The 21,003-nt window shown below is 40.0% G+C and overlaps 1 protein-coding gene across 1 annotated transcript; it reads left to right on the forward strand.

Moving 5' to 3' along the window:
• LOC115524492 (tripartite motif-containing protein 34-like) lies at nt 1-20,255 on the forward strand. The gene is given in 11 exon segments (XM_030330818.1): nt 1-176; nt 6,505-6,994; nt 7,597-7,692; nt 8,500-8,730; nt 14,462-14,473; nt 14,475-14,485; nt 15,943-16,043; nt 16,348-16,374; nt 16,814-16,818; nt 16,820-16,932; nt 16,934-20,255. Coding segments are annotated over 10 exon segments (1,461 nt in total). The 5' UTR covers nt 1-176; nt 6,505-6,574; the 3' UTR covers nt 17,379-20,255.
• The last annotated feature ends 748 nt before the right edge of the window (nt 20,256-21,003 follow it).

Genomic DNA, 21,003 nt, shown 5'->3' on the forward strand with positions numbered 1-21,003 from the left:
CTTCCTTCTCCTGCCAGCCCTGAGGTTCACTTTCACTTCCAGCCGGCTGGTCAGGAGCTGCTACATGCAGGCCCAGCGCCTGTTCCCTGTTCAGTCAGTAAATGCTGACCACGCCCGCCCTGGCTTTGCTTCGCCACTAAAATCAGGAGTCAAGACTTCTCCGCTGGGGCCTCAAGGTGCGTGGGGAGGTTGGGGGGAGGGGCAGAGGGTGGGAGACGCCAGAAGGAAGGTGCTACGCAAAGGTGTGTGAGTTCAGTATGTGGCTCAGACTTGCTCTGAAAGGAAGAAAAACCAGTCTTCAGGCTTCCTGCTCTGAGCGCAGACAGACTGAAGCCAAGATTCTGGAGACGGACGGCCTGGAGAGAAAGGAGTTCTCAAGAGGCGGAGGGCATTGTTTCTTTCCTGGAGGGGCCCTTCTTTCTCTGGGCTGTGTCCATCCTCACTCGTCCCTTTCCTATTCTATAATTTTAATTGTCTACCTTGCTGAGGAGAATTGGAATCCTCTCCCTTTCTCTCTCTTTCTCCACGATGAATAGAAAGTGTCTTCTCCTCTGCCCACCACTACCTCCTTGAAGAAAAGCTGGCAAAAGAGGTCCCTGTTTTCCAAACGTATAGAAACCCAAGCTCCTAGAGTGAGTGGGGCAGGAGACAGAATGGAGTTTTGGAGACATGGCTGGGATAATATTGAAGAGGAGGATTCTTTCACTCCCTTACGGAGAACCAGCTGCGGGGTGGTCTGCGGCCTTCCTGAATCTCAGCTGTTGGCCTGCCACCTGCCTCTGTGGCCCCCTTTTATCCCGTGTCCTTTGAAGTTCAGTCTCAGGAGTCTCCTGGCGCTTCCCTGAAGAGCGTACACTTCCTTCCAGTAGTCCACTGACCCCACATCCTTACCTGCCTGAGAGCTCTTTCTTCCTCATTCTTCTCTGAAGACACACCTTTGCATGCTTACCTCAATTCTCACTATTGTTCTTTGCTCAGAGCTAATTAATAGGAGCTGATTATTGCTCAGAAGGAGCCCAGAGATCCAATGATCTTGCTAAGAAATTTGCTCCATGACTGATGGTGACTGTGTCCCACCTTGAGCTCACCTGTGAGCAATTTGCACACTGATGGATTTGTTACATACCTTCTGACACACCCATTCTGTCCTGTATTCCCACTTTTCAGGAGTCATGGTTATGGTCTTCCTGGGAGCCTATGCTTTGCTCCTGAAATGGGTCCATTTTTGCCCAGACACTGATTGTCTCCCCAGGGTCCAAAACAAGGCTCAATCCATAGGATGAAATGGATTTATTTATTTATTCACTTAAACAGTTAATTCATAGGAACCAAAGCTGCTGTTGTAAAAAAAAAAAAAAAAAGTGCAATGAATATGCATTCAACTTGCAGTAAATGTTAAATACATATAAGAACTTACAGTCTGGTTGGGGAGAGATTGTAAACAAACAGATAACTGATATGTACACAAGAAGGTGACTAATATTACTGGGGAACAGTTTTTAAGTGTTGAATGTAGTGACATGGTAAAGGCCTTGCAAATTTAAGTAGTTTTCATGAAGGCTTCATTGTGAGGAGATATTTGAGTAGAATCTTAAGAATGTGAGGGATTTAAAGGCTTTAGCATGGGTTTCTTCCTGGGATTGAAAGGAGGCCAGTGTGGGCTGGGGTGGAGTATGCAGGGGGAAGAGAAGGAGGTGGCTTTGGGAAAGAGTAGGACAGTAGGAGGAGGTGTCTAATGTGGCCTTACCTAGAGCATAATGATGACCAGCTGATATTGGACGACATGCATTTGAATAGACAGGACTGGTGTCTGCTTTGAAGGGCACTCTGGTCCGTGATATAAGAACAGCCATGGCAGCACACTGAAGAAGGGCAATCAATGATAGTTTCAGGGAGAGCAATTTTCCAGAATTCAGGCAGGAGACACAGGTGGCTCCTTCCAGGATGATGGCAGTGGAAATGATTGGAACTAACTTGAAGAAAACACTCTTAGCAACTTTTTAAAAAAATTTTTGTTAATGTTTATTTTATTTTTGAGAGAGAGAGAGAGAGAGAGAGAGTGAGCAAGGGAAGGGCAGAGAGAGAGGGAGACACAGAATCCAAAGCAGGTTTCAGGCTCTGAGCTGTCAGAACAGAGCCCCATGCAGGGCTTGAACTCATGAACTGTGATATCATGATCTGAGCTGAAGCTGGACACTGAACCGACTGAGCCACCCAGGCGCCCCACTCTTAGCAACTTCTGATGAACTAATGAGGCCAGAAGCAATTTTATAAACAGTGGTCCTATGCTACAAAATGACTTTTTAAAAATATGATTTTTCAAAAACATATTTACCAGAGAGCTAGAGCTCTTGAAGAGAGGGTCATGAATAGTGTGGATTGGTGACATATTTAGTTCTGGATTCTAAGGAGTTCCTGAAGTAGGAACTCTGAATACAGAGGAATGGGGAGAGAGGATTGCATTATTTCTGAGTTGCCCAGGTCTCTCCATGTCAAAAACAGGTTCTGCTTTGTCCACTGGCAGTTTCTGGCCTAGGAAACCAAGGGAAGTGTCTAGGATGCCATCTGGAAACTTTAAGGAACATCCTTCCCTGCACTCCACTTCTTGGAGATATTTTATTTTACTATACAACCTGCAAAGAGGTGCAGAGTTGCATTATCAGAGTCCAGATGTTAGAAGAATCAAGTGTAGGATACGATCATCTGACACTTGTGGCAGTCAGCTGACCTGGGACTTCCATCAGGCAGATACTACTTGTACTCCCTTCCTATCTCCCTGATTGCTGCTGGGCTCTCGGGTCACTCTTGGACATTGGAGAGGTCCCTGCCTATGCATGGGGGCTTTTCCTCCTTCTGTGGCCAGTGTGGTGGCAACTGCTTTGATATCAACTTCTTATAGCCCCACTGCGATAAGAAGGTTTATAGCCCCATGGTAGAATCCATGATCCACACCCCTGTAGACTCTAGGTATTTCTCAGCATTGATTTGATACTGTGAAAGATAGCAGAGAACCCCACTCCTATAGCCCCACTTTTGGCTAATAGCTTCAGTTGCAAGCAGGGGTGGACATTATGTTGTGTAAACCTCTGGTCTTGCCAGTCATTAGAGCCTTGATCTGACCATTGTCACTGGAGCTAGGAGCTAAAATATGGTCTTTGGACAATTTTCAGTATCTGTACCATTGGCTAGATTACATTGGTCAGCCCACAGTTAGCTTTCTGTTTCACTTTATGGATGATTGGAGAAGTGAGTATATTTCTAGACCTAAATTTATCTCCACACAGCTTTCATTATGCCCTTATTCTCTCTTTTTAGAGCAAAGGTAAGATTATAGTTTGTTACAAACCTCGTCATCAGACCTTTCCAAATTATTTTCCGAAGGCTGTTGTAACAAATTATGGCTGGAATAATTTATTCTTTCACAGTTCAGGAGGCCAGAAGTCCAAAATCAAGGTGTTGGCAGAGTTGGTTTCTTCTGTAGGTATTGAGGGAGAACCTCTTCTACGTCTCTCACCTAGCTTCTGGTGGTTTCCAGCAATCCTTGGCATTCTTTGCCTTGTTGCTGCATTGCTCTGGTCTCTGCCACCATTGTCAAATGGCTGCCCTCCCTGTGTGTGGTGTGCCCTCTCTTATTAAAGGACGTTGGTCATTGGATTTAGAACCCACCCTATTTAGTATTACCTCATCTTAATTTGATTACATCTGCAGAGGCTTATTTCCCAAACAAGATTACATTCACACCAGTGACATCAGCGTGGGGGATACAGTTCAATCTATGAGAACAAGTATCATGACAAAAATCTACTGAGATCTTCCTTTTTCTTTTCTTCTTTTCTTTTTTTTTTTTTTTTTTTTTTTTTTTTTTTTGCCTCATAGTTCCTTGTCTAGAATGAGAGTCCAGGTTCTAAGAATCAGCAACATCCCCATGCCACCACTCTGTGATATGCCTTCTGACCGACAACCAGCAATAGTTTTTGGCTTGGTTTGCCATTCCCACTCATGTGACTTGGCAGGACATAAAGCAGTCAGGTTCACTTAGCTTAGCTGGGGCATACAGCACAGGAGACACAGCATATCAGCATGGCTGCCTCAGGTGAGCTCTCAATGAGGGTCTGTACAGTGCTGCAGGTGGTACCGTATCCCCTTCATCAGGTCATTTGTAAGATCTGGTGGATATGTTTGAAACTAACATAGCGTAGGTAAGTCTTGGTCCAATAAGCTGATTGCCTTGTATGAGCCTTGAGCATAGCTTCCAGGCCCCAACCAGCACAAATTTCATTACAAGAGTCACAACCCACTTGTGGAAGCTGAGGTCTGTGCTTACTGAAAATAGTGAAAAATAAAACAAAACAAAGTGCTAGGAGAAGGTAATGCCAATGTCCTTTTTATGAGAAGAAAGGACTTAAGCCTGACGATGACCCTTTGTTCCCATACATTCAACCCAACCCCAGTCCTGTCCCTTTTATCTTACCTTTTCTCTCATCCTCATCTGCTTCTCTATTTCCTCTAGCAGCCTTTCCTCACTGATCCCTGATCTTTGGAAATAAGCTGTCTCTTTTACATCATTTAGGAAGTCACATTTTTGGTCCCTGCAGGCATAGTAATGCCAAAAGCCTAGAAACCCTCTGCACACCAGCCATACAGGCATTTTATTTTATTTTTAGTTTTTATTACAATTTTTTTAATGTTTATTCATTTTGAGAGACAGAAAAGACAGAACACGAGCTGGGGGAGGGAAAGAGAAAGAGAGACACGGAATCTGAAGAAGGCTCCATGCTCTGAGCTGACAGTACAGAGCCCGATGTGGGGCTTGAACCCATGAACTGTGAGATCATGACCTGAGCCGAAGTTGGATGCTTAACTGACTGAGCCACCCAGGCATCCCTATTTTTTTTTTTTTTTTTTTGGCTTACTTGTTTATTTTGAGAGAGGACCATGAGCAGGGAAGGACAGGGAAGAGAGAGAGAGAGGGATGGAGAAGGAATCCCAAGCATGCTTCATGCTGTCAGTGCAGAGCATGATGCAGGGCTCAATCTCATGAACCTTGAGGTCATGAATTGAGCTGAAATCATGAATCAGACATGCAACTGACTGAGCCACTCAGGCCCCAAGCCATATAAGCATTTAAAAAAATTTTTTAAGTTTATTTGTTTATTTTGAAAGAGACAGTGCAAACAGGGGGGGGCAGAGAGGGAGGGAGACAGAGGATCCGAAGTGGGCTCTGTGCTGACAGCAGAGAGCCTGACGTGGGACTCGAACTCACAAACCATGAGATCCTGACCTGAGTTGAAGCCAGACGCTTAACCGACAGAGCCACCCAGGTGCCCCATAGGCATTTTAAAAGCTATAGAAGATGTATCTTCCATCAACAAGACATTCATATAGGTGACTTCTTCTCTCTCTAAAATATATTTTTCCTCTTTCTCATTCCATATCCCTTCTCACACCTTTTAGGTCAACCTTTGCTTATTTAAAGGGAGATATCTTTGATATTCTCCTATTTGGGAAATTATTAGTTCCCCCAAAACATGCCCCTGGGTGGTAGTGTTTATCATACTTTCCAGACCTCTGAAAGAAGATCCTGAGGAATTGTATTCACCCCAAATCAACTTACTGGATGAAATAATCTTCATAAGCTACTTCATTCAATTTACACATTTCGATAAAGAAAGTACTCTGATTTCTCAAGGACTTTGGTATAAAGAATAAATAGGTCATGTGATTTACAAATTGTAACTGGTTCTAAAATTCTTAGTTGTAAACGTCTTCTCTGTCATAGCCCTCGCAGTTTCTGTAAGTGTCTCTGGGAGTGAATATGAGGGAATGGAGGGGTTCCGAATGGGACAGGCACATTTGGAGGTAAGCACTTACGTTGAAACCATATCTGTGGTCCCAAAGTTTACCCATTGGAGAACAGAGAATCAATGAAACAAAAAGACAAAGTGCTGATAAAAAAAAAGAAAGAAAAAGAAAAGTTTTAATCATCTATGGAGAAACGAGGAGGGTCCTTATGTATTGATCAAAGGTTATGTTCCTGTGTTCTAGGCACTAGGGATATGGCAGTGAACAAAAACAGTGTTGGATCTATGTGCAGATGACGTTTTCGGAGTAGGATATTTAAGGAAAAGATATTATATATTATATAGTGATAATAAGAAAAAGATGGCAAATGTACAACAGAGAATATGTTGGTAATTCTGTAGATAAAGTAATCATATTAGGTCCTTCTGATGAGATGATATTTAAAGAGGGCGTTGAATGAAGTATTAAGAGGAAGTCATGCAAAAATCAAGGGGAGGTCATTTCCAGGCTGAAAGGAGAACAAATGCAGAAGCCTGAAGCATTAGCAGCTTACCCAGGCTACTGAATTTCATTTCTGTTTTATTTTTCCCCTCTTCTTTTTTGTCCTTTAATATTTTAGTCTTGGCCGATCCCTAATATCTGCACAATTAGAATCTTTGCTATTCATGCCATTCTTACCTCATCCCCTTTCAATCTGCTCAGCCATCCAGGAGTCTTTTAAGCAAGAAGAGCCTCGGGAGTAAGGACAGGAAGAAGCCAGGGGACACGTACTATGGCTTTAAAAATCCTGAACATACAAGACGAGGTGTTCTGTCCCATCTGCCTGGAGCTTTTGACAGAATCCCTGAGCCTAGACTGTGGCCACAGCTTCTGTCAAGCTTGCATCACTGCAAACACCAAGGAGGCAGAGATCAGACTAGAAGGGGAAAACAGCTGTCCTGTATGTGGTGTCAGATACTCCCTTGAAAACCTATGGCCTAATCAGCATCTGGCTAACATAGTGGAGAAAATCAGAAAGGTCCAGTTGAACCCAGAGGAGGAGCTGAAGAGAGACCTCTGTGTGCGCCATAAAGAGAAACTCCTGCTCTTCTGTAAGGAAGATAGGAAGATCATTTGTTGGCTTTGCGAGCGGTCTCAGGAGCACCATGGTCACCACACATTCCTCGTGGAGGAAGTAGTCAAGGAATGTCAGGTAGGCCCCAGGACGGAGGGAGAGAGGTAGAAGATGGTACTTGGGAAATGTCACCCCTCGGTCCTTCTTTACTCACCTTGGCACCCTGTAATCTCTTTCCACGTGTATCTCTTACGCTGTGCTCAGCTTCCAATGCTTGAAGGACATTTCTGTATATTCCTTACACTTACATAAAGAATAAGCCTAGACTCTAGAGCCTAGACCCTTGGCCATGAGTGGGAGGTTTTCCTTTTTGCCCTTTTGTTATATGGATGGGGAATTCCTTTCGCAAGCTTGGCTCTCATTTTCCCCCTCAGCAGGATGGTTGCTATTTAACACCGTGGATTGGATGTAGAAAGAGTGCCAGTAAGTATAGGATTTTTCCTGCTGCAGCACAGTCGATCTCTTACGAAAAGAGAGTATTAGGCTACTTGTGGTGAGGAATGGTGACTTCTGTCGCCCAGGAACAAAGGATGTATTCTCCTTAGCTTTTCTCCCATATCCTAGATTCTAATCACAATTTCTGTAACCTGGTCTCTTCTGAGATCAGCCTGATTTCTTCCCCATTTATTCTTTGCTGAGAAAACTCATAGGTTGACTTTGATGTGACTTTTTCCTCATAGGAGAAGCTCCAGGCTGCTCTGGAGAGGTTGAAGACAGAGCAGCAGAAAGTTGAGAAGCTAGAAGCTGACATCAGAGAAGAGAGAACTTCCTGGAAGGTATGAGGAGACTCTTTCTGAGAGGTTTTGGACAAAAGAATCTTGGCAGGACCTTCAGTTCAAATCACAAGGAAGACCCTTCCTCTTTGTTCCCCGGCACAGAATGCATCCAGAAGCCATTTAATTAGTTCTCCTTTTGTCCTGTCTCTGTTGCAGTTGAGGGCTAGAGAGTGGATATGTTACAAGTACACACAGGTATTTGGAATTGAGCACAAAGACAGACTGTTTGGCAAGGAAGGGTGGAAAATTCTGTCTTCAATTCCTCTTTTCCAATGAGGCTCCAACACTTCCAGTGGAAGACACTAGGCAAAGGACCAAGATTTTCCCCCAGGTTCAAACTTGGGAACATGGTAATGCAGGGAGGCATGAGTGTTCAGTACAGCTGTCTCCAACATAAACCTCATTTAGTGTTTTGTTTTTGTTTTTTAAGTAGGCTGCATGCTCAGCACGAAGCCCGATTTGGGCCTTGAACTCACAACCCTGAGATCAAGATCTGAACTTAGATCAAGAGTTGGACACTTAACCCAGTGAGCCGCCCGGGTGCTCCTAAATGTAAAAACTCACTTGGGTTTTGCATTTCATCCCAGGGTTGGCCTAGATAAGACAGTCTGAGGCCTGTTTTGGTATGTACTGAAAGGAAAATAGTAGGAAAAATACCCAGCTTTCTCAAAATTTGCCCCTGTGCCCTTATTCTCCTATCGGTTAGAACTCAATGAAAAATATTTCTTTTACTGGCTTCTAATCCCTTCCATGGTAGGCTTTCAGGCTAATAGACTCTTTACCTCTCTTGTGTGTCCAACCTTGCAGTACCAGATACAGACTGAGAGACAAAGGATAAGAACAGAATTTAATCAGCTTAGAAGCATCCTGGACAGTGAAGAGCAGAGAGAACTGCAAAAATTGGAAGAAGAGGAGAAGAGAATACTGGATAACTTGGCTGAGGCTGAGGATGATCTGGCTCAGCAGAACCAACTGGTGAAAGAACTTATCTCAGATCTGGAGCATCGCAGTGAATGGCCAACAGTGGACCTGCTGCAGGTAAGAAGAATCCCTCAGTCTGGAATTCTTCAAACATAGTCTAAGTTACCTTCTTTTCTGTGTCCTTGGGCTCTAATCCTGGTGTTGACACTAAAAGGTTCCTTTGGTCTTCCGGAGCCTTTCTCCATTGGAGATATATATCATGGGCAGTTGAATATAAGCATTCCAGGGGAGTGTCCTACTTTATTATTTTATGAAGTAAGGGAATACATTTGACCTTGGAGAGAAGATCTATGGTATCCAGTGATATTCTCTAGGCTCCTATTATCTTTGATCTAGTGTTGGACATTTGTCTAGTTCTTTTCATTCATCTTAGCCACAGGCAAATACATGTATTTTCAGCTTTAAGAAATATCCTTTTTTAATTAAAAAGTATGTATTTATTATCACAAACTTCTCTTGTTAGATTTTTTTTAACACAAAGAGATAGAATACTGAGCCTTTTCTTGTGAGGATCGGCACATACATGCATAGAAAGTGTTATACTTGAGTCGTGTGAATCTCTGTGCAAGTGTGAATGTGTCTGTGCCAGGAAAGGTTGCTGGTGTCAGGAAAGCATGCTGGTGCAAATCTTTATTATTTTTTTAATTAAAAAAAATTTTTTTAATGTTTATTTTTGAGACAGAGAAAGAGACAGTGTGAGCAGGAGAGGGGCAGAGAGAGAGGGAGACACAGACTCTGAGGCAGGCTCCAGGTTCTGAGCAATCAGCCAGAGTCCATCACATGGCTGAACTTAAGAGCGGTGAGATCATGACCTGAGCTGAAGTGGGACACTTAACCGACTGAGACACCCAGGCACGCCATTTTTTTTTTAATTAAAAAAAGTGTATTTATTTATTTTGAGAAAGACTGAGAAAGCACAAGTGGGGGAGGGGCAGAGAGAGAGGAGAGACAGAATCCTAAGCAGGCCCTGTGCTGTCAGCTCAAAGTCCGACATGGTGCATGAAACCACTGGAGATCATGATCTGAGCCAAAATCAAGAGTCTGATGCTTAACAGACTGAGCCACCCAGGCACCCCCTACTATATATCTACAGACTTGAGGGAACAATTTGAACTAATGTTAAAATTTAGACAGGTTTTTTTTTTTTAAGCATTAATAGTCTGACTATGGTCCTGAGCATGATGTATGATGGTCATTCAGGGAATTACAGACTTTTCATATTTTTGCTTGACTTCCTGTATATCTTCTTGCCTTTCTTTGCTGGATTTCCAAACACTTCTTTTGTTTTATTCTTGATATCAAGCAGAAGGATAGTTGACTTTCATGTGTTGGCTGGTTTCCTTTGTCTCTGATGCTTGCATCATACCTTTTTTTTTTGTATCAGAATAACCTAGAGTGCTATAAATAAAAGTAAAAATAATAATAATAATAAAAATTTAAAAAAAATTAAAAAAACCTTAGCTCCTCAGGCCCATTGTAGTAAGATAGCTTTTGCATTTTTTTACCAGGTTCTCTAAGTGATTATGATACCAAACAAATTTTGGTAAAAACTGCAATAGGTCTTTTTAATAAGTTGGGCTGGGAAAATAGAATATCCACATGCAAAAAAATGAAGTTAAACTCTTACTTCACATCATATACAAAAATTAACTCAAAGCAGATCAAAAATCTAAATGTAAGGGCACAAATTATAAGACTCTTAGAAGAAAACATAGGTATAAATCTTTGTGACTTTTTACTAGGCAATAGCTTCACAGATATGGCACCCAGAATAGAAACAGCCAAAAGATAAAATAAATTGTAGTTCATCAAAATTAAAAACTGTTGTGTTTTAAAGGACACCGTGTAGAAAGTGAAAAAACATCCCACAGAATGGGAGAAAATATTCTCAAATCCTGGATCTGATAAGGCCTAGTATTCATGATGTATAAAAAACCTCTAACAGCTCAATAATCAAAAGACAACCCAATTTAAAATGGATAAAGGGCTTGAATAGATATTTCTCCAAAAAAAGATATATAAATAGTCAATAAGCACATGAAAAGATGATTGATATCATTAGCCATCAAGGAAATGTAAACTCAAAACCACAATGATAATACCACCAAAAAAAAAAAAAGAATGGACATTACCAAGGATTGACAAATGTGGAGAAATTGGAACTTTTATACATTGCTAGTGAAGATGTAAAATAGTGAAGCTACTTTTGGAAAACTGCTTGTCAGTTCCTCAAAAGGTTAAAGATAGTTACCATATGGCTCAGCAATTCCATTCCTAGGTACATACCTATGAAATGAAAACCTATGTCCACAACTAAACCTGTATACAGAAGTTCATGGCAGCACTGTTCGTAATAGCTCAAAAGTGGAAACAACCCAATTGTCCATTAAGCGAAGAATGCACAAGCAAAATGTGTTATATCCAAACAATGGAATTAAGCACTAGCGGATGCTACAACATGGATGTACCTTGAAAACATAAGTGAAAGAAGGCAGACCCAAAAGTTCCCTATTGTAGGATTCTGTTTATATAAAGTCTGTAGTTGACAAATCCAAAGACATAAAAATTAGATTACTGGTCAGGGGGCTCTGGAGAGGAGGCAATTATGAAATGGTTGCTAGTGAGTGTACAGTTTCATTTTGCAATAATGAAATTGTTCTGGAATTAAATAGTGGTGATGGTAAATATACATTATAAATGTACTAAACCCTACTAAATTGTGCACTATAAAAGATGAATTTTATGGTATTTAATTACATCTGAGTAAAACCAAAAACTTTGTAGGCTTATTTTACCTTTCCCTTGTTTATAATTCATCCACAAGCTCTTCACAACTCTTTCAATTTCCAACTTCACACAACTATTGTGTTTATGTTACTTGTCCAGGCATTTGTTTCACTTAAGCTAGTTTAAGTTGTATCTGTTTACTTGTAATAAAAACAATACTCAGTAGATAAACATTATAAATTTTGTGGGATTAACATCCCATATTTAGATAAAATCTTCAAAGAATGACAAATGGGCCAACCAGGAACTTACTCTTTTACTAGATTAGGGAATTTGGATGTTCTTTTTCCAAAATGTTAAGATATATACTATTGATTGTGGTGCTGTCCCCTCATACCTGTCTACTGAAGTTCTTATAACAGCTCTTTTTATCCAGATCTTCATTGTTGTTCTTTGGACATTATATGTCTATTGTTTGTTAGAGGGGCTGTTGTTTGCATGAGGGCTACATTCAATACTGACTGGGAAGAATGAGCTAACAGAGATATGCTGTATTTTGAAAATGGATGAAAAATTAGATGAGATTTAGGTTCTTTCCCTTAGGAAAGGAGGTACTTCTTAATATTTTTGTCATAGTTATTATATTAGGTCATTTTCGTTTTAGAAATTTTGTAGAATTACACATGTATGAATGATGATAGGCAATTAAATGATGGAGTGAAGATGGCACTTATTATTTATCTGCTTAGTATCCTTTCTCCTTTTCTCATAACAACACCTGGGATTTTTTTTCTGATGACACACCAATATGTCTATTTTTGTACATCTACTTGTTTGGGACTGAGAAAATCAACATTATCCAGGATGGATGGGTTAATCTTACCTAAATTAGTTTATCTAATTCCTATATTCCCACAAACCACGCAGTTGAGCATATGACCCAATTTTGGTCAGTGGCTTGGAGCATCAGAATGTATTGTCACAGTGAAGAAAGTTGTTCTTTTGCATGGGAATTATATCACTGAAACGAATGTAAACCAGGAGATTTTAAAGTTGCTCTCAATTACAGTCTGAGATAAAGTCAACAGAGAAGAAAGAGAATTATGAGACACAGAAAGACTAGATACATGATAGTATTTGAGCTTCAAGATCCATCTGTGACTGAAATAATACCTCTCTGGCCACATCTTTTTTTTGGGGGGGGTGGGGTGGGGTGAGGAGTTTAAGGCAATGTTAGTTGGCTTCTTTGTCATGTACGACCAAACTATACTAATACAGAGAAGCAAAGCTATTCCTCTGATTTCGTTGTAAACGCAGCTGGTGGCATTTAAAGGTAAGGCCAAATATATTGGTATATATTGTTGAAAACAAATCCATAGTGGTGATGATGTGGAAATGCAAATTAGTTGAAAGAAGTTAAGGATGTGGAATGGACTGGCTTGGTAGGGTGTTTTAGTGTTTGGGACAGGGAGTGAATGAATATTGGTACCGTATTTGACAATGGACATAAGAGAGAAAACAATTAGTTGGTGAATAGTAGGTTATATTTTAGATACTTTGAGATTCTAGTACCTGTTTCTTCTTCATTGTGTGATGTATTATCCTGTATACATGATTATAGACAATAGGCCATGATCAGATTATGTAAAGTTTGGGATCAGTGACACCTGCATGTGAGCTGAAATTTAAGAAGTGGAAGAGGTTACCAATAAGCAGTACCAATAAGTATGGAACAGAGTTTGCTGTATATGAACTATGTATTCTGCAGATAGAGCTAGTTTTACTTCTTTCCAACATAAATGCTTTTTTTTTGTTTGTTTTTATTGGCTAATTGCCTTGACTAGAACCTCTAGTACCATAGTGTTAGGGGCTTTTTTTTTTTTTTGCGTTTAAAAAAAAATTTTTTTTTGAGAGACAGAGTAGGGGAGGGGCAGAGAGAGAGAATCCCGTGCTGTCAGCATAGAGCCTGATGTGGGGCTCAATCCCATCAACCGTGAGAGCCTGACTTGAGCTGGTGAAGATCAGCTGACTGAACCACTCAGGAGTCCCTCTAGTACCACTTGAAATAGAAGTAGTAAGAGTAGACATTCTTGCACCTAATTTCAGGGAAAAAGCATTTAGTTCTTCATTAATTTTGAGTTTTTCATAGACTCCCTTTGTCAGGCTGAGGAAGTTCCCCACTATTTCTAGTGGGCTGTTTAACTATTCTTTTTTTTTTTTTTTCATGAAGGGATATTGAATTTTATCAAATGTTTTTTTCCTTGTGTCTATTCATGTGGCTTTTACTTTTATTCTATTAATATAATGAATTACATTAATTGTTGTGATGTGCAATCAACTTTGCATTTCTGGGATAAATCCTACTTGGCCATGGTGTATAGATAATTTTCCATATTTTGCTGGATTCAGTTTTTTAGTATTTTGGTGAAGTTTACATCTATACTCATAAGAAATGCTGGCCTGTAGTTCACTTTAATTCTGATGTTTGTCTCATTTTAGTATCATAGTAGTACTGGCTTCATAGAATGAGTTGGGAATTGTTCCCTTTTTTTTCTATTTTTTGGAAGAATTTGTGAAGTTTTTTTTTTTTTTTTTTTTTTTTTCTTCTTTAAACCTTTATTAGAATTCACCACTGGACCCATCTGGGCCTGACTTCTTTGTAGGAAGTTCTTGATTTCCAATCTAACCACTACATGTGTTAGGTCTATTCAGATTTTCTATTTCTTCTTGAATCAGTGTTGGCAGTTTCTGTGTTTTTAGGAATTTGCCCATTTCATCTAGATTATATGAGCTGTTGGCATATAATTGTTCATAGCCTTTATATTCTTATTAATTTTGCAAAAGTCAGTAGTGATGTCTTCCCTTTTATTCCTGATTTTAATAATTTCTCTTCTCTTTTTTCATGGTGTGTCTGTATAAAATCTGTGCAAATTTGTTGATATTTTTAAATAGTTCACTTTTGATTTCCCTGATTTTCTCTAGTGTTTTTTCTATTTTTTCTTTCATTAATCCTGCGTTACTCTTTATACTCCTTGACTCATGTTTTCTCTCTTCTCCCTAGGACATGAGTGGAAATCATGAAATGGTGCGTATGGGTGACCAGGAGTGGTACTTTTGTGTGCTGAAGAAAGGTTGTAGCCGTAAGAGTGATCTGAATGGTCAATCAGAATGAAAAATCTTCCAAATCAGGGAAATTTGGATTGTAGTATTTTTTAATTGCTGGTCATAGACAAGGATTTAAGTGTTCCTTATCTATTGAAAATAGACGAGATTCTATGCTAGTGAATCAGTGGCTGGAGGTCCAGAGGTAGGGCCAGTAAGGGTAATAGGATCAGGGATTTCACTATAGAGTCTTGTGACTTCACTTTGTCCTTGCTCTTCTTCCTGTACTCCACAGGGCTTGTCCTATCACATGGAGGGCTTCATCAAGTCCTAAATAGGTTATAAGGGCAGTTCCTTATAGTTACTTTGCTTACATGGGAATATAAAAGATTAGGTCATTTGGGGAGCCTGGGTGGCTCAATTGGTTAAGCGTCCAACTTTGGCTCAGGTCATGATCTCACGGTTTGTGGTTTGAGCCCCACATTGGGCTCTGTGCTGACAGCTCAGAGCCTGGAGCCTGCTTCGGATTCTGTCTCTGTCTCTCTCTGCCCCTCCTCTGCTCATGTTCTGTCTGTCTCTCTCTCAAAAATAAATAAACATTAAAAAATTTTTTAAATAAAAGATTAGGTCATTTTACAAGGTTCTCTTTAGATTTCCAAAAACAAACATGAGCCCCAGGGTTAGTGACTTTGACCTTACGGATATAATTAATTTTTTCCCGTTCACACACATTAGAGCTTCTATGGGAAAGTGTATTTCTTGTGGCTTAAGTTGCCAACCCACCTGACAGCATTAAATTCCCTACAAACACATGAAATACTAACCTTTGTAGTTTGGTGGTCATACTTCTCCTTTACCAAGGGTTTTTAACTTTTTTCAGAACACCAGAAATCTCCAATGTTATTTGTGGGTCATACATATGAACTGGGGTTCAGGCTTTGGACTAAGGCACAAGTTCACAGGCTCTCAAAAAGAGACCTATGGATCTCACATCATAGATAGGATCCTCAGCCTCACTACTGATCTATCTGCCTGGGAGCACACATCTATGAACTCTCCATGAAAGACCCACCATGATGATTTCCGACATATTGCATACCTTTTTTAGAGGTAGCTAAGGCTTTTTTCTATACATTATTTCATCAAATTTTCTATTATGTCCACGAGGTATCAAGAAAAGGTTAATTATTCCATTTTTAGAAGAAGAAACTGTTTCTTTGAGATGAAAACCTCCCAAGGTCACACAGATGGCAAATGGGAAGGGAGACGTGAGCACATTGCTTCTGGCTCCAGCATCAGGATTCTCCCTTCCCCCCAGGTCAGGCTTCTGAGGGAGGAGGGATCAAGGGCATCAGTGGCATGGAAGGAGAGAGGAAGGCAGCTGTGTTGTTAGGATACAAGGAAAGAGATACAGGAACAACTTTTTTTTGTCATGCCTAGGAGTGAGATCTGGACACTAAGGAAGCCAAAAACTGTTTCAAGAAGACTGAAGAGTTCCTTCCATGCTCCAGATCTGAGGGCAATGCTGCGCATACATAGAGGTGAGGAGAGCCAGGACAGGAGGGCGGGTATGGGAGCCCTGTGGTTTCAGGGACTTAACTGGGAGCTGGTATAGTTTCAAAGAGAGGATAGAAAGGAGGAGGGTTTTCAGAGAAGGAGGGATATTGCTTTAGGAGATGTGGTTATATCTAAGGGGGAATAGCTAGGTGTCCAGTTCATCATCTCAATTACCAGTTTATGGTCTACCAGGGCTCCCGTCTGCTGGCCCTTCTTTGGAGAAGAGATAGGTATTGGTGCTTAATCATTTGCTTCTAATCAACATCATTGAATCTTTTATCATTTCAGAGCTAACACATGTCCAGTGCTACTGGGGTAAGAAGTTCTGGTTCTTCAGATCCCTGGTTCTGATCCCCTTTCAGAAATTTGTGATTTCAGGGCACCTGGGTGGCTCAGTCAGTTAAGCGTCCAACTCTTAATCTCAGCTCAGGTCTTGATCTCAGGGTCGTGAGTTCAAGTCCCATGTTGGGCTCTGTGCTGGGTGTGAACCTTACTTTAAAGAATTTTTTTGTGATTTCAGAGATCTCATGATCTTAGCCCCATGTGTTTATATATATTATATATGTGTATAATATATATATAATATATATTTCTCTCTCTCTATATATATATATTAAATACATTTCTCCAGTGTTTTGCCCCCTTCCCCAACCCATAATACAAGCTCTACCTGGTCTCTTCCCATGGTCCCTCTTCACTAGATAAACCTATCTCATCTATCTTACCTGATCTTATAATTTTTTTTTCCCTACAGTGGATCATCACACTGAATCCAATCAACCTAAATTTAAACCTTGTCCTTTCAGAAGATCAGAGACAAGTAATGCCTATGCCAATTTGGCCTGTTAAATCTTATAATTATGGTATCTTGGCTCCAAAACTTCTCTTCAGGGAAACATTACTGGGAAATAGATGTGTCCAAGAAGACTGCTTGGATCCTAGGAGTATACTGTAGAACATGTTTCCGTAATATAAATATGCTGTTAGACAAGGTACAGATTATCAAAATGTTCTTCTCCAGATACAAACCTCAATTTGGCTACTGGGTTATTGGGTTACAGAATAAATTTGAGTATAAAGCCTTTGAGGAGTCTTACACATCTGATCCCAAGGTCTTGACTCTTTCCATGGCTGTTCCTCCCTGTCATGTTTGGGTTTTCCTAGACTATGAAGCAGGCATTGTCTCATTTTTCAATGTCACAAACCATGGATCACTCATCTACAAATTTTCTAAATGTTGCTTTTCTCAGACTGCTTATCCATATTTTAATCCTTTGAACTGTCCAGGCCCCATCACCCTGTGCCCACCGAGCTCCTGAACCTTCTTAGTCTCTCATCCACTTCTGTGTGGCACCTCTTGTCCTGGGCTCATCTACACCTGAGCTACCCGCTTCCATCCTTTCTCCTTTTATTTAGAATGCCTTTGTGCATGCTTTTCTGCATGTATGTAAAATGAATGTGCACTTTTTACCTTTTTGTTTCTCATTTAATTCAACTACCTTTATAGTTTTGTTATTGTTGTACTTTAGTAGTTGTCTGTGGTTTAAGCCTATGTCAGTACCTGATATTTTTTTTTCAAGATTATTGAGGCTCTGTTCATTGTTTTCATATTGGATAATTTGTATTAATCTACTTTGAAGTTCCACTTAGTCTTTCTTTTGTGATCTGGATTTCTCTTAAGCCAGTCCTACATATTTTTTGAGTGATTGTGGCTTTTAGTTTTAGAATTTCAAGTAACAAAACTATTTTTATTTGTCTTTTGACATTTCCTATTTGCTCATTAGTAGAACCATATTTTCTTTCATAACCTTAACCTTAGATTTGAGGACTGCTGTTAAGTCCTTGTCTTTTTTTGTTGTAAATCCTTGTAAATATGATATCTGGATTATCTTGGAGTTGATCTCATTGATTGCTTTTGCTCTTGAGTATGGACCATGTTTTCTATTTCTTTGTATGTTAAACAATTTTAACATGTACCTAAAATTCCCCCAGGGAATTGTGAATGGGATGTAAAGGACATCTGATTCAGTAATTTTTCTGAAGAATATTTGTTCTTCAGGTAGGTTAACTTGGTTGAACTCAAATCCTAAATTCTCCCCTGCATTTGCAGCAGGTGAACATTGAATCTCTAGTCAGTTCTTGTAGCTCTATTTGGGCTACTTGGTATCTGTCTCAAACATGTGTTGTCTGATTGTTGCTGAGTGGTACGTACAGTTTGGGATTCCTTCTCTCGATCTCTCTTTTACAGACATTCTTTTGCCATTTTTCAGCTGCAGGTACATCCTCAAATTATTCTTCTTGCTCTTCAAGTTAATAAGTCTGTATGTTGCTGAGTTTAATGTACTACTTACTACTAATGAGGTTTGCTTTCAAATAAAAAACCCACAAAACCAGGAAACTCCTCCAGTAGTATTCCCTTCTTCCATGGTCGATTACACTGTAGATTCTAGTGTTTTGTCACTCTCTAGTGCCTTCATGTTCTTGTTTTGTTCTTACAATTGTTCAAGGTTCATAGTGTTGACGTATAGGTAACGGGTACTGTTTTGTTAGAATAAATACCTCTGTTTGTGGGAAACAGAACAAGTTTTGTTTGTCCTGGGTATCCTAAGCTATAAGTTCAATTGTTGACTTTTAGTATTTTTTTTCTTTTTTATACAAACTTCCAGATTTGTTCAAAGTGGTTATACCATTTTGCATTCCCACATATTTCAGAAAGGGAATAATAGGATGGAGTAGGATGGTTAATGCAGACATAGTAGGAATAGATGGTGTTTTAGGTATATCTGGTTAAAACTGGAGGGGACTGGAGAGCTCAGAATCTCACTGTGTGACAAGTGCAGCATAGTGGTATTGATTGCAGTGTTCACAAGAAATGAGCTTCCTCACCCAAGGACCTCTTCTCTACCAGTACTTCTTCCTTTGCCAATCCTTGCACAGATCCAACATCCATGGTTTACTCCTCTTCATCTGAATCTCTGAAATGACCCCACATCCATGGTCAGTATCTTGGGACCTTTCTTAGGAAAACATTAGCTTTGCAGCTGAGAGAAATCAGTGGGGAAGTCAGGTCCTGTCAAGATACCTGAAAACTTGGGCAAGCAGAACATCTGAATTTACTATGCTTCTCTCACCAAACATATTTTCTCACCAGAGCGGAGTACGTGTCTATGTTCCACATTCCATCTTATTATCTTCTGTGTTACCGGGAAAAAGAAATCTTTCTTAGGGCTCTGTATTTCCCCTCCAGTCATTACATCTCCTGCTTGCAGAGGAATCTAATGAAATATCTCCCCTTTGGCCCATGGATTTTTAATACTTTTTGCATTTGAGAAATCTTAGGTAAATAAAGCAAAACTTAACGTGGTTAAAGTATATCGGTTGGAAACAGATATAAAACCACCAATCCACGTAACCGTTAGGAAGAAAAGAGGAGATGTGAAAAATTGATTAAAATTTGTCAAATGTGGAAACAAACCCAGAGCCCATCAGTGGCTGAATGGATTAAAAAAGATGTGAGATATATGCAATGGAATATACTCAGCCATAAAAAGAATGCAATCTTGACATTCAACAACACAGATGGGCCTCTTGAGGGTGTAATGCCTAAGTGAATTTAGACAGGAGAAAGACAAATACCATATGTTTTCACTTATATGTGTAATCTAAAAAACAAACAAGCAAATATAAACAAAATTCATAGATACAGAGATCAGATTGGTGGTTGCTAGAGATGGGGGTTTGGAGGGTGGCCCAAATGGATGAAGGGGATCAAAGAGGTAAAGACTCTCACTTATAAATAACTCATGTAACATACAGTCTGATGACTATAGCAAATACTACTGTGTTGCAAATTTGAACAGTTGCTACAAAAGTAAATCTTAATACGTTCTCATCACAGGAAAGAAAACATTTTCTTGATTCCCTATGGTGATAGATAGGAACTTGATTTATTGTGGTGAACATTTCACAATGTGTACAAATGTTGAAACATTATGTTGTACACCTAAAATAATATAATGTATGTCAATTATACTTCAATTAAAAATGATCAAAGGGGAATCCAATATATGTTATTGATACCAGAAGAGTAACTGAATTCTATGTGGCAGCAACTGTGTTCAGAGCAAGAACAGTGTATAGAAGCATGATTTATCATCAAAATGTTCCATTCAATTAAAAATGTGTTTTTAAAATTATATATCTGTGTATCTATCTATTTCTCATTCTTTATATGAAATGACTTCTAATATATCTGAGGCAATAAAGCAACAAAAATAGGGAAAGTCCCTGCCTAACCTCATGAAACTTGAAGTTGGGGGTGGCACTGATATTGCCACTGATAATATCAGTAATACAGTAGGTTTCCTGCTGCATTTTTCTCTGTGCTTTGCACTTTCTGCATATAAATTAATTTTTTTAATGTTTATTTTTTTTTGATAGAGAAACAGAGCACAAGCCGAGGAGGGGCAGAGAGAGAGAGAGAGAGAGAGAATCCAAAGCAGGCTCCAGGTTTTGAGCTGTCAGCATAGAGCCTGATGCGAGGCTCAAAGTCACAGACCATGAGATCATGGCCCAAGCTGAAGTCTGATGCTTAACCGACCTGAGCCACCCAGGCTCCCCTAATTTTTTAATGTTTATTTTTGAGAGACAGAGCACAAGCAGGGCAGGGGCAGAGAGAGAGAGGGAGACACAGAATCCGAAGCGGCTCCAGGCTCCGAGCTGTCAGCACAGAGCCCGATGCGGGGCTCAAAACCCGGTGTGAACCTTGAAATCGGCACTCACCTGACTGATCCACCCAGGCGCCCTGCATATTCATTTTCTAACTCAAGGTATAGTGGCTGAGTCCTCACCTCCAGGAGTAACCTTGTTTCAGCAAGGACTGCCAGAGAGAAATTCAAGCAAAGGAAGCCCTAGATAAAGAACTTATGGCATCTCTGTGGGCCA

This window comes from Lynx canadensis, chromosome D1, assembly GCF_007474595.2.
Source record: "Lynx canadensis isolate LIC74 chromosome D1, mLynCan4.pri.v2, whole genome shotgun sequence".
NCBI lineage: Eukaryota > Metazoa > Chordata > Mammalia > Carnivora > Felidae > Lynx > Lynx canadensis.